This window comes from Pelmatolapia mariae, linkage group LG23, assembly GCF_036321145.2.
Source record: "Pelmatolapia mariae isolate MD_Pm_ZW linkage group LG23, Pm_UMD_F_2, whole genome shotgun sequence".
NCBI lineage: Eukaryota > Metazoa > Chordata > Actinopteri > Cichliformes > Cichlidae > Pelmatolapia > Pelmatolapia mariae.
Window position 1 is genome coordinate 34,906,925 of NC_086246.1, and position 13,429 is coordinate 34,920,353.

Below are 13,429 nucleotides of genomic sequence, written 5' to 3' on the forward strand. Positions count from 1 at the left end.
TAGCCCCTTAAGCTGCTCAAACGTAGAGGAGGTGCCTATTAGCAATATGCATGGGACTGATACAAAGTGACAAGTCATTAAGTGGGCTCATTACAGTAATATTATGTAATGAGAATAATGATATAAATAGCTTCAATTTAGCTGGTATCCAGTTACCATACTGTAATAAAAAGGGTCATTGGAACCAGCAGAATCAATCAGTAGTGGTGAAGTACAGCTTTTTTTTGGCGATGACAATCACAAGGACTTCAGCCAACCAACCACCCGTTCCAAATCTGTAATCTCTCATTTAAAATTCATTTGACAAGAGAACTTTGACAGGAAAACATGAAGTAAAGAAAAACCCAATCAACTGGCAATCATAATCTGACAGAAGAATTACTTAGTAAAAGGTGTAGCACACATGTAAGCCTTATGACTGGCACAGTAGAAAGCCTAGCTAGCCCACTACTGTTTTAGTTCTATTTTGGGTTTTTTTGTTTGTTTTGTTTTGGGTTTTTTTAATTGAGAAAATTATCCACCTATGCTTACTACGGATGCTGGTGTCATGTCTGAATGCGGGAATGGCAAGAAAAAAGAAAGTGGAGCTAACTTACTAAACCATTTGTTTGGCTGTGTTTCCACAGATGACTGCAGAAGCAATTCTCCGACTGGTCAATGATCCCGTGCTGCCATTTTACCCTCTAGACATCGCCCTGGATGTTCAAAACAAGCTCAAAGGTAACACTGATGATCATGCGTTTTCGACTGTGGTGATGATAAAATACAGTCTAGTGGTATGTGCATGGAGAGAATGATGAGGCTAGGTGTACTATAGACTGACTGACTTCCACTAAAAAGCACACAAACAAAGGTAGCAAAAGAGTGTGGCGCATTTTGAAGATGAAGAGTTTTGTATTTCTTTCAGTTGTTATGGAGAACAAAACAATCAAAGAAGAAAAGTGGGCATAAGCAAGATAGTATCATAATATGATTTTCTATTTGTCTGCTGGATGAGTAAAAGGGAGATTTGCTTCTTCATATCCACATATAGTAGTGTGCAAAGTAAAAAGGAAAAATAACAATAAAAAGAGTTGTGGTTTTTATTTTAAAAAGAGACTAATTATTTGGCATAAGATGATCATTCAGGTTGAAAACAAGTAGCAGTTATGCCTGAATATCTACCGCTTTAGACAGACATAAGAATGAGTTAGGAATAATAAGGATGTGAGTTCAATAACTGTATTTCTTTCTTCAGAATCCAAGGTAGCTAATATTTAAACAAAAGGCTCTGTAGTCTGTTTTTCAACTCTTTATGTCAAAATTGTGCAGTTGCTGTCTGTGTGTTTAGCTAACAAGCCAAAGACCAGTTCATACAATGTGTTGAGACCAACAGGCCTGCAGGGGTGCAGCTGTAAAAGATAGGCTACTTAAAACATTTTGTTTTATGTATCTGTGGGAGTGTTCATGTTGGTTGTTGGGGAGTGTAAATTAGGAAATGATGCATAAGGTGACTGGCTGGTCTGTGGAAATGAGTTATGCATCTGCACAGAAGTCCATGACAGCAGCTACTACACACACACACACACACACACACACACACACACACACACACACCACAGAGCTTTCTGTAGTTTCACACAGTGCAGACTGAAATATCAACATTCAAACTGCAGGACCCCTTTGTCAGGATCCTCATTGAAATAATGCATTAAGTAACTTTTACCCAAATGTTGACCAGGACAGACTAAGAGTCAGATTCACTAAGTGACAGACTTACCTGAGACCACAATTTCAAAAGTGCACTGATAAGAGTGGACAGTTCTGTGGGTGATCTACTAACAATGCATTAAATTCTAACACAGCCAGCCAGTAAAGAGTAGCATAAATTCAGTACCAGACCCAAAGAATGAGCGAGTAATCTACCTACCAAAATAATACAGCGTAAGCACAGGTTTTAGTGTTTCTCCGCTGAGGAGAGTCCATGTGTTTTTGGTATAAGGGTAAAGTGAAAATTTGCTGGGGACTTTATAAGTAGGTATTATAGGATTCTCTGGATAAATGCGATAAGCCTGAAATATGTGTGTAACATCTGAGCTGCATGATGTGCAGACAAACTTGAAACGTTATTTAGAATGAGATCCTCACCCATGTAAATATGTATGAAGTTACCCTTACTCTGCGGTGTATGTAAATCCATGCATTGCTTTTGTTTTCCTTTATGAGGCAGCATGTATTTATGAAAGTCAATATTATATATCAATTTAACACATCATGAATTTCTGCAAGTTGACAGACATTTCAGTGTTATATATAAGATATCCAAGGTTAAAAAAAAAAGCTAAAGTCACACTGCGTGTGCATTTAAAACATTGGACTCAGTAAAGAGTTACATGACAGATCCAAAGCTTTGGCAACGCTCTCAGAGCACTGAGCCATCCACCCACACCAGTTACATGCTTTTCCTGACAACATCCTCCCCTGGCATTTCAAATAAATCCACAGTCCTAGCAGCAACTATCACAGTCACTTCAGGCGCAAAAAAAGACATGCTTTTTACTGCACTGACTTCAATGCAATTTGCAACAAATTGCCTGCAGTACACCTTAGTAAATCAGATTTGTAGGTTTCATTTAAATATGCTCTTCCCAAAAGTTTTGAGCTATCAAAGGGAAACTCCTAGAAATACACAATAAGGATACACAAACTCTGTCCACACCTTTCTATAGCTTTTTAAATACATAATACAAATTTGGCCCCATATTGCAACTATTAAAGAAGATATTAACAGTGATGTGGCTACCAGAGAACATATGTGTTAATATATTTCAGTGACCAATTACTTAATTACTGTTAAAATGACTCTCAAAAAGATTTTCATATTTTTTAAAAGGAAAAAAAATCTACAAAGTTAACTTAAACACAGTTAGAAAAAAGGATATCATAAGGATGCACAACAATTTCAACATGCAACAAAAGAGTTGCAGAATGTTTCTCCATGCAGGCACATACACATGGACATACAGAATAATGAAGCACTGTTTCAGCTGATTAAACCAAAGTCTTTCTCTCATGATTACACAACATACTGACTTTGATTATGTTAATTTGTAAATCCAGCAAAGTGTCAAATGTAATCCCTCTCAGACTTTTACATCAGCCCTGTCCTTTTGTTGTAACTCCCATCTTTTTCTGCACCCTCTCATTCTTCTGTTCTTACTGTTCTTGGTTCTCCTCTTTCAGCAGAGTATATATCCTTGTATCAAAATGGTGGTCTTGAATCTGTGCGTGTGTGTGTGTGTGTGTGTGTGCGTGTGCGTGCGTGCGTGCGTGTGTGTGTGTGTGTGTGTGTGTGTGTGTGTGTGTAGAAACTGCAAAAGAAATTGGAAATCTGTAATGGATGTAAACACCAGATTCATAACAGTCCAGTATGGCTGTAATGCCTTGGCTAATGGACTGTAGTAAACCACTGAGGTGTTTCATACAGATTCCACGTTCACTTTGAGAGATCATTTGCAGTAAAGCAGGGTTTTTTTTTCCTTGAAATCTCTGGTCATATTTTACTTTAATTTATTAAACTTCATTTCCTGTGGATCGTCAGGTTAATATCTGTTCTGCGCATGCAGCCGATCCTCTGTTATTCCAAAAAATCAATTTCATTCACTAAGCAATCTAATTATAAGATATAATTAACATTAAGAATGGATATTTTGGATTATACTGAATAAATGTTGTGTGGAATCTGGCTAGAGCGAGCAGGTATCTTGTACTGTAGGTCAAGTTAATAATCTATCAATTCGAAGCTAAATTAGACCTTGACTAAATTAAATGGCCCTGTTGTATGACTTGCATAAACACGCTTGCATTTATAAAACCTAAAAAATGTGTGCCGTTAGCTAGAAAACAGCAGTTTTGTCAAGGGCTGAATTGAAACCCATGAAAATGTACATTGTGAAATACTCAGCGGTTAGCATGCTGTACAGCTCCGGCCTTCTGAGCCAAAATCAGCTTATTCAGTCACAGTCTCCAAACATGCAAAGACTGTCCTTGAATATTAAGATGACCATTCAAAGAGGATGGACAACAAAGGCTTTAATACATTTACCCTGCACGCGGTCTTCACACAGCCTCAAAGTCAAAAATAAAAAATAATGCAATGTTAGTTTTGTTATGCATGAGGAAAACAAGCACGCTGTCGAACAGAGTGAGTTCTATGAATACATTTTGAGTGGTGCACACTGTACCGAACTGATTCTTCAGGCTTATGATAAAATAAATCTATAAGCCAAGGTGTATCAATCATTCACACACTATGATCAGAGATTGAAAGAGATGGAGATGGAGAGATGCTCTTCATGACACGTACTGTAGCTCTAACTTCAAGTCTCATTCATTGTACCACCAAGGCAATCACTCAGTGGCTCGGGTTCAGTGGCTCTGTCTAAGTATGTAAGCATTGTCCCATTAATGCCTAGATTGAGTGGTTATGCTTCCTCATCTGAGACTAATGGACAGATTATAACCTGAGAGAGAGAGATGACTGATTATTATACCTGCCTGTAGCCCCTATGTCTATTTCTTCATCACCCATATGTCTGTTCCACTGATTCTCCTCTCTGTCAGTTCTATTCAAAAGCACTTTATGAGCATGAAAGCTACACCGTCTTGGCAACTTTGCACATAAGTGGTGTGCTGAAGAACCGTACTACAAATGAGTGTCATTTCTTTGTAGCTAAAAGGTGAACCATCCAACAAAGAAACAAACAACAGCAGGAAATGACACCATCAAGCAGTAGCACAGAACAAGAAGAGCTAAAAAAAAATGTGCTGTGGTTTTGCTGGTCCAGACTATTGAGTTTTATATAATTCATACGTGAAGCTTCCTATATTTAATTAGGCTACTCTCACTACTTAATTCCAAGATCTTATTTTGTCAAAAAAGGTAATATCACCCACTGCAGCCATCCTTCTAAACCTACTGTACGACTTTATAAGAGTCTAAGTTCTGTCCAGATTCTAAAAAAACACAAATGTTTGGCATTTTTCCCATCATTAGAACAACCTGTTTTGATAATTAGATCACGTTTCTTATTTATTTGCTCTTCAGTCATCCAGTCTAATATTTCGTTAATTATGATATGTGTTGTTGGAAAGAGGGAGCAACCGTTATTATGGTTACTAAAGGTATATTTAGGAGTTTTTATTTTCTGCTATGGGTTTAGCTAGCTATATTCTGAATGCTGCCTCTGACCAGATCATGTGTTAAATTAGAAAAAGGGCAAAAACACAAATCTGTTCACTAAGACACTGTAAGAAAAATTCTGAAGTTGCATCGTTATTTACATGCTTAAGCCACTTAAGTAATAGAGCGTGTATTATCCAAATAAGCTAGTATAAAATCAGTCATATACAAGTAAAAAACAGCTTTTTTTTTTTAAACTTTACCCGCATAATTCACTGTGTATGTTAATATGTTTGTTAAGTTTATGACCATTGGGGCTAATTTTTCAAAAAGTTCACTTGTTATATTTTTAGTGGCCTGAGGTCCCATTACAGTGAACTGATTAATGATAATGATAATAATAATTTTATTTTGTTCAAAGGTTAACATTTGAAATACGATATTAGGGACGTGACCTTTGACTGCTACGTGGCTGCCGTCAGTGTCGGTTAAGGAGCTGTCTGCTAGACTACCAAAAAAACAAAAACATAAACAAAAACAATCTATATAGCTATATTAAATATCTTAATTTTAAACATTTTGTATTAAATGCAGTTATTTACACTTTTTTCTATTTATTATGTTTTATGTTACTTATATAATCCTTATACTGTTATGTTATATTCATATTTATATTCATATTTATATAAACCTGTAATTTTATAAAGTTACTTTCATAAAGTTTGTTTCAAACAGGAGTTGCACTAATTCCACTGTATTTTCAATTGGGCAATGATAATATATGTCTTCTTACTTTCAGTTTTTATGATTTAGCGTGGATGCTGAACCACAGGTGACACAGTGGTATCAGCACTGTGGAACCTGTTTAGTTTTTTTTTATTTGTTTTTTGCTTGGATGCTATGATAAAGCAAAGGCTTATGATCAACAGAGTGAGAAAGAGGCAAATTAAATAAATCAAGATTAAATAAATCAACTGAATTGTGTACTGTGCTAAGGATGAATGGAAACAGAGTAGTGCTGCTACTCATTTTTGGAACAAGCTTTATTTTATTTTTTATCTCTTTTTTTAATACACAATTGGACACCCTGTTCTTAGACTGTCATCCAGTGTCATCTTTCCTTATGCCTACATGTAATTTTACTATTCTCATCAGCTGTGTCTAATCAGAAAGAGACTGGCTGTGACAGATTTTGGGCTTTTTATTGTGGTTATTAAATTGATATTAAATTTAATTCCAGGTGGCATTATAAATGTCCTAAAGTTATAAATTTGACTTTGGTGAACGTGCTGATTTTCTCAATGCTTTTTTTTTTTTTACAAGCCTCTCCTGCTCAGTCAGAAAACAGGTGGGAGAGGGCTTTTATCTCTGCTGTTTAAAAATACAGAGAAGCACCAGATGGAGAGAAAGAAGAGGAGGAGGAATAAGACAGTGAAATAAATACTTTTTGATGTGTGCGTGTGTTAACAGATAGTGAATGATGATAAATAATTCCTGGTGCGGGGTTGCTGTTGTGTGTGGGTTGGTTAATGGCAGTGGTTGTAGATAAAGCTGGCACGTAAATAGTATAATTTGAACACCTAATAATTTTAACCAAGATAAAAAAAAATAAAAGAGGATTAGGAACAATTCACTTGAGCCCCTGATTCTGGTAGTAGCTCATAAAAATAACCATTTTAAAGTTAGGTTTTCTTAATCAATATAAACTCCATTAGATCAGCTCTAAAATTATTGGACAACCTGTTCCTGTAGCAGTCCAGCTTGTGAACTCTTTCCTGCCCCAGTATTACATCCCCCCCCCCCCTTCCTCCCCTTCCTCCCCTTCCTCCCCAGATCGCATTTATTTTGACTTTTTCTTATATTGACTTTTTGTATTTATTTTTATATTTGTTTGATGTTCTATGTCTCATGTGATGCTCTCTGTTCCTTTTTAATCACCCCCTTGGGGATAAATAAAGTGTTTTTTGAAGTGAATTTGAATTAATATCTTATATGTCAGAGGTTGTGCTCATAATGATTCTCATAATCAGAAACATATATATAGTCATAACCTAACTGCGAAGTTCCGCTCCGAAGTCGTTCTGCTTTTTCATTTGGTTTTGGTTTGTCAAATTCGACGCCTTTCCAAAGATGGCTCATTTGTTACCATATGGCCAACGTATCAATCTTCTGCAAAGCAGCGTTTATAGAGGAGGTTTACTGCTCACGTTAATTTGCTGGCAGCAAAGTAAATTTCCAGGAATTGAGAAGAACTGACATGAAACATGATCCAGGAGAGCCTTTCACATGTCAATAAAAGTATTTTGAGTTCTAAAAATTCACATGAGCATGTGTGATGGTTTCTTAATTTAACAAACAACAAACTATGATGATTCTTTGCTGCCACCGCTGTTGCTAAACTTGTTTCAACATTTGAAAACTGGTTATCTTTTAAACAACAAATGTACAGTTAGATGAGGGAAAAGGCCAAACAGAAAACACTAAAATGTGTTTTTAGCATTGTGTATGTTAGCTCAAGAAACAGCTAAGTCAGCGTGTGTGTATGTGCTTCTGAAATAAAGAAGAGGAGATTGTTCTGCTTTTTTGTTGCTGTTTTGTGGTTTTGTAGGTTTTCCCTGGGTGTAGCCATTGATTGACAGAAGCAAAGCAAAATAGAAGTAAACAGACTATTAACAAGACTAAGAGAGCGGGAGCCACAATAAAGTGCTGTTCTGAATTTCACGTTCACTGGAAATGGGAAAAAAGTGCAGTTGCTGAAAGCTTTTGTATATGAAAAGGGGTTTTTTTACACGTGAGCAAGAGAGTACAGTTAGTGATTATTATTTCGAATGTGCAATCAGGACTTTTGTTGTGTCTTTCTTTATGTATAGGCTAAATGGTTGGTAACTCGTGGTTTTTTGTTTTTTGGGGGGTTTTTTGAGTCTTCTAAATGCTTACTGTGAGCACATTTAGAGGATGTGAAACGGCTGTGTGAGTGAGTTTCTGGGTGTTTTAGCAGCCCCCTGCAGCAAAGGACCAGTGATATTTAATGGATTCTTCACAGCCAGCATGGAGCACAGCAGTATTCATGACTGGCAGTTATGGAGGGTACTCAGATCAAACAACCAGAGCTAATTGAACCCCCCACCCAACACCTTTTGTTCAACTTTTTTTTTAATCACTACGCTCCTTTTTTCTCCCTTTATACAAAACTGCCTTTGGTCTAGTCTGATCTGACATAAATCTCCATTAATTTACTGTTCAGATAGCGCCCAGTATCAAGGCTTCCTTTGGTCCTCAACAGCAGTGCTCAAAGACAGGTAGATCATTTCTAATTTCAGCACTGAGAATTACTAGTATACACTGAGGAAATCAAACTAAATGTGTGTGTCTGTGAAGGAATTACACCTTACACCTGACTGACACTTAAAATCCATTGTACATTTTCAGGATTAATTAGGCATATCAGTGGCAAAGCCAAATAGCTTTCTTTCACTGTATAATTACATTTAAGGCTGGAGATAGAGTAAAGAGAGAAGGTAACCAATATTATGAAGCTCTGACTTCAGTATATATAATGCCACGTGTCCATGTAACCTTTTTTTCCACAAAAAGCGTAGAAGATGATGACCTTGTGTGCTCTCTGCTATCAGATTTCAAACAAGACCAACATGGGCATCTTACTTATGTTGTGAACATAAGTCTCTACAGACAGACTTTTCAGATGTAAAAGTGGCCTTTGTTCACACAAGGAGACTGTCGATGGATATTCTGTAGAGTACAACACTTTTCTCTGTGAGACAAGGCATTTTTATACTCTTTATGATGGCTCCCTTCTATCCTTGAAAATTCCACTGGTGAGGATATTCCTATCTATCATCTTATCAGTATACAGTGCTAACCATTTCGTCTCTCTGGCAAGGACACAATATCCCCACATTCTTGATGACAGTACAATCATATATGAAATTAGGGCTTAAAACTGAAATTAAGAATGTGAAGAAATACGTAAATGAGGCTTTTTATTTATTCTGTTGCATTTCTCCACTCTGAAACTTCCAGCGTTTCAACTACGAAGTAAAACCCTAACTATACAGAAGATTTTTAATGTTTTGGGGATATGACAGTCTGTAGTTCAGTTCAAGCTAATGGTGGTCTAAATGAGTGGGGGCTATTTCCTTAGCACACACTGAGTTAGTTACCATGGTAGACTTCCACATCTGCAAGTGCCCAAGAATTTTGCTCAGGTCTAAGCAATATCACATTTTATCATCGGTAGGTGGACATGAGGCACAGTGCAAATGTTGCAAATGTGTCATATTTCTAATTAAATATGTAACCAAAGCCATGTAACCAATATTCATGTGTCCAGTCCAAACTCCAGACTTATATATATATATATATATATATATATATATATATATATATATATATATTCATAATAAAAAGCATTCTTCATCTGCGCTGTCCACAATCATCATGGCATATCAAACCATGATGATGGGGTCCTTGAGGGTCCTGTGCAGTATCTTATTTGTTCCTAGGACTGCGCTCTTCTGGTCAGAGATCTCAGATGTTTTTCCTGGGATCTGCTGGAGTAACTGCACCTAATGCTCCTTTCATGTAACCCCTTCCGCAGGGGTTACTTGCTTAGTAGCATCCCAACAGCGCCCTGTTTTCATCTCTTGCCCACCGATGCCGTCTTGTACCAGTAGCCCTCTTCTCATCATGGTGCCCTGGTTCCTCAACACCTGACTAAATCTTGTCAATGCGGGCAACACCCGAGCACCCTTACTGGATACAGACACCCTAGGCGGGAATGGAACTTGTGACTCCTGTTCCAAAGGCATGTAGTCTTACCACTACCATATACACATATATATATATTTCTTCATTTATGTGTCTTTGACTTTGCTGAGTTATGGACTTTTAGTTATCATTTCCCAGATTTCTCTGCTTTGGAGCAAAAACACAAACTCCAAATGACATTGCCAAACACTTTGTCTTGCAGCTTTGATTGTACAAGGTTTGAGCTGCTAATTAATTCCGATTCGTACCCAAAATTAAAAATCCACTTGTAATGGATTCTTTGTTGCACTTGCATTAACAAGAGGTTGATCCACTAAATGATTAACAGAGAGGAGGAAAGTTTCTTTCAGAATTTGTCGTGGACTGACCTTGGCTTTAATGGACATTCAATTTGAACACATTCTAAAAAAGTACTTTAATGAACATTTAGCTGTGAAACACTCAGGGCTCTGCTTGTAATCAGTGAAAGAATGTTAAATGGACAAGGAGTTACATTCTGACTGTCCAATCAGTGATCACCAAGGACACCACAGCCACTAATATTAACAAAAGATCAAAGTTTTCTTTCACTAAAAAGATTTCTATTCTCAAACCAGTTACGGAAAATTACAGAACATATTTACTGCTCTGTGTGCTTTCAGTTCCACACACTTGCCCGTCACCATAAGGACACTCTTATTCTCCACTTTATCATGATGGCTTCACAGTCAGAAGGCCTTGAGAAGAATAATGTCTGTCCAGCCTTGCATAAATGAATTCGGCCAACATTTTTCTGCTAAGACAAAAATGGTTTATAAAACTATGTTAATGCCTCAAGTCTTCAATTTTTTAACCTCATTTTCTGACCACTATTAGGAGTATGTGTTGTTCATGTAGAAAATAGCAGACATGAGGTATGCTTTGCTGGATGCTGTCATACTGTCCTCTGGTGAAATCAGGTGGACACTAACCACTTTCATCTGCATAGCATGTTATTTAGACACATACAGAGCTAATAAAATCATATATTCAGTATCTACAGTATCTAAATTCTAATAATAACCAAAAGAGGCACATTTTCTCATTGTCACAGTCGGTGTTAAGTGCAGGTGGTGGAGAGGCGTAGGGTGAGTTGGAGAAGGTAGCGAATGTGTTGGTGGTGTCTCAGTTTGTGTGCCTGGTGGCCCTGGCAGCACAGTCATAGCCACATGATTTTGAATGAAAAAAAATTTAAACAAATAAAAGATTGAGCTTAAGTACTTAAAGAGTTGGGGGATTTAGTTCAAAAGAAGAAATCATTCTTCAATTCTGTGCAGAATTTGATTGCAGCATTTGATGCAGTCTGGTGGTTATTTTATGACTTATCAGGCTCATGATGAAAACAAATCAGATTTCTTTTAGTTTTATTTTCTGGAAAAGTGAAACAGACGTCAAATCTGTTGCAACCTGACACGACCCTCTGAGTTTTAGGTATCCTGTAGTCCTCCACAGTCATGTGACATGAACATCACCTATGTGCTCTGAGGCTTTGTGAATACAACAATGAGCTATCTTTGTGTGCTCAATAGTTAGTTATTAATTGAATAATGAGTGAAAGTTTGAAAATGTTTGAGATTTAACATGTCATTTATTGGTAAAAAGAGAACCGCTTATGGATTAATTGCAGTTCATGTTCTCAATATACCAGAGCTGAACTGAATGCTTATGACATGGTAGATATATATTCGAAATCATTATTTGAAACCACACAGCCTTTCTTTCCAAATTGTGTGAACTATTGGAAGACACAAATGCCACAGCAGCAAGACTGTGTGCACAGCTGAATGGTTTTTATTTAGAATGTGTTTATTTGAGTTGCTATGTGCTTTACACTTTTTTCACCCTTCCAATGAACAAAGTGGTGTTTTTTTCCACACACACAAAAAAAGAAATTAAATGCAAAGAGATTAATATGGAAAATTATATTATAAAAGGTCCCACAATATACAATATATAAGTAATGTCTTTATATATACACAGCATAGTGTGATATAGTCTTGTAAGTGAAAATCCAACTCAGGAGATGAAATCTTCAGTCACATGCTGCATTATTCTTTGAGTCAGGCCTGTGTTAGTGTTGTTTTTGTGTATGTGTGGATTTCATGAACATAAGATGGAGCATTTGCAGAGGAAGAAAACAATGAATTTTGGTGCAGATTTGGATGACTTGCTGTAAGATTGTGAAATATGACATAAACCTTGGCGGGCTTAGGGGTTTAAAAATGACCTTGTAGCTGTCATTTATTTTATTTTTTGTGTAGTTACTCTTTGTCATCATTTCCATGTGTCATTACATGTGCTCCTTTCCTTTCCTATTCAGTCTATTGGTGACATTTGGTGACGATGACTGAGATAAGACACCAGTGTTTCCTTACAGATACACCGCATGATGAATATTTTATTGACGCTATAAGAGCTATAAATAAAATGACAGCTCTGGTACAACTGAAAATCTTTACAGCGCTGAAAAGTAGATTACACTACTTCTTCTGAGATTTAAAAAAAAACCACGCCACTAGTTAAGAGAGTGTCCACTTCAACCTCTGACTGGGAGCAGATATTATCTTTCTTCATGTGAGCTTAATAATTACTACTTATAAGGAAGCACTAAAGAATATCCACTGGTTTATAAACCTGACAGAAAGAAAATTTCAGTTTTAGTCATTATGTATACAGAGAGTTTTAGTCACAAAGCTGCAGTTCGATACTTGGTATCTTTGACAGAACACAGGAAGGTACTGTAGGTTTAGTTATATTTTCTACTTGGTCCTAATGCAAGTGTAATTTCAAAAAACAGCAACAGACATAAAACACTTTAATTAAAAACTAAATAAAGACGAAGGCAAAATCGGAAAGCCAGGATTCTTGAAGAATACATCAAAATGAGAATCATTTTCCTCAAATATTTGTAGATTTTGATATGAATGAATGTTGAAAAAAAATCCCATCACCTTAAAGCTCCTTTCCTTTACTTCTTCTCTCTGCCTCTGTCATCGCATGAGGCCATGTCCCAACTGTATACCCAAACACAAACACGCTCACACACGTCCCTGTGTGTCAAAAGATGTGATGGATTACAACAATCAAACAATATTTCATGAGTCCCAGCTGGCTGCGAGAAGCCAGAGCCATTTAAATTTGTAGGAGAGAACTGCGCTCGTTGTCTATTTTTGTCCCCTCTGTCTTCCACTCTCCTCTGCAATGAGTCACGCTCTGTTCTCAAACCTACTGTGACACACTCTTATCTGAAGGAGCACAAACACGCAGGAAGGTCTGTCGATTAATATCTTGGAAGGCATTAGTTTATGCTGTTCTTTAGAATAATAACACATAATCCTCAAGAAGTCTGCCCTTCTCTCTTCTGTCATCCCAGGCAGACAGCTCTTCACATTCTCCGAATCCAGGAACAACTTTCATACAGCTGAACCTTGCACGATGTCCGTATCTTTCATCTCCTTTTAT

The 13,429-nt window shown here is 36.9% G+C and overlaps 1 protein-coding gene across 1 annotated transcript in view; it reads left to right on the top strand.

Annotated features, from left to right (window-relative positions):
• Positions 1–13,429, top strand: part of LOC134621242 (inactive N-acetylated-alpha-linked acidic dipeptidase-like protein 2) — a 272,732-nt gene that overhangs the window by 241,940 nt on the left and 17,363 nt on the right. Inside the window, exon 13 of the mRNA XM_063467671.1 lies at positions 627–720. Within this exon, the coding sequence (XP_063323741.1) occupies positions 627–720 (94 nt within the window). The remainder of the gene's footprint in view (positions 1–626; positions 721–13,429) is intronic.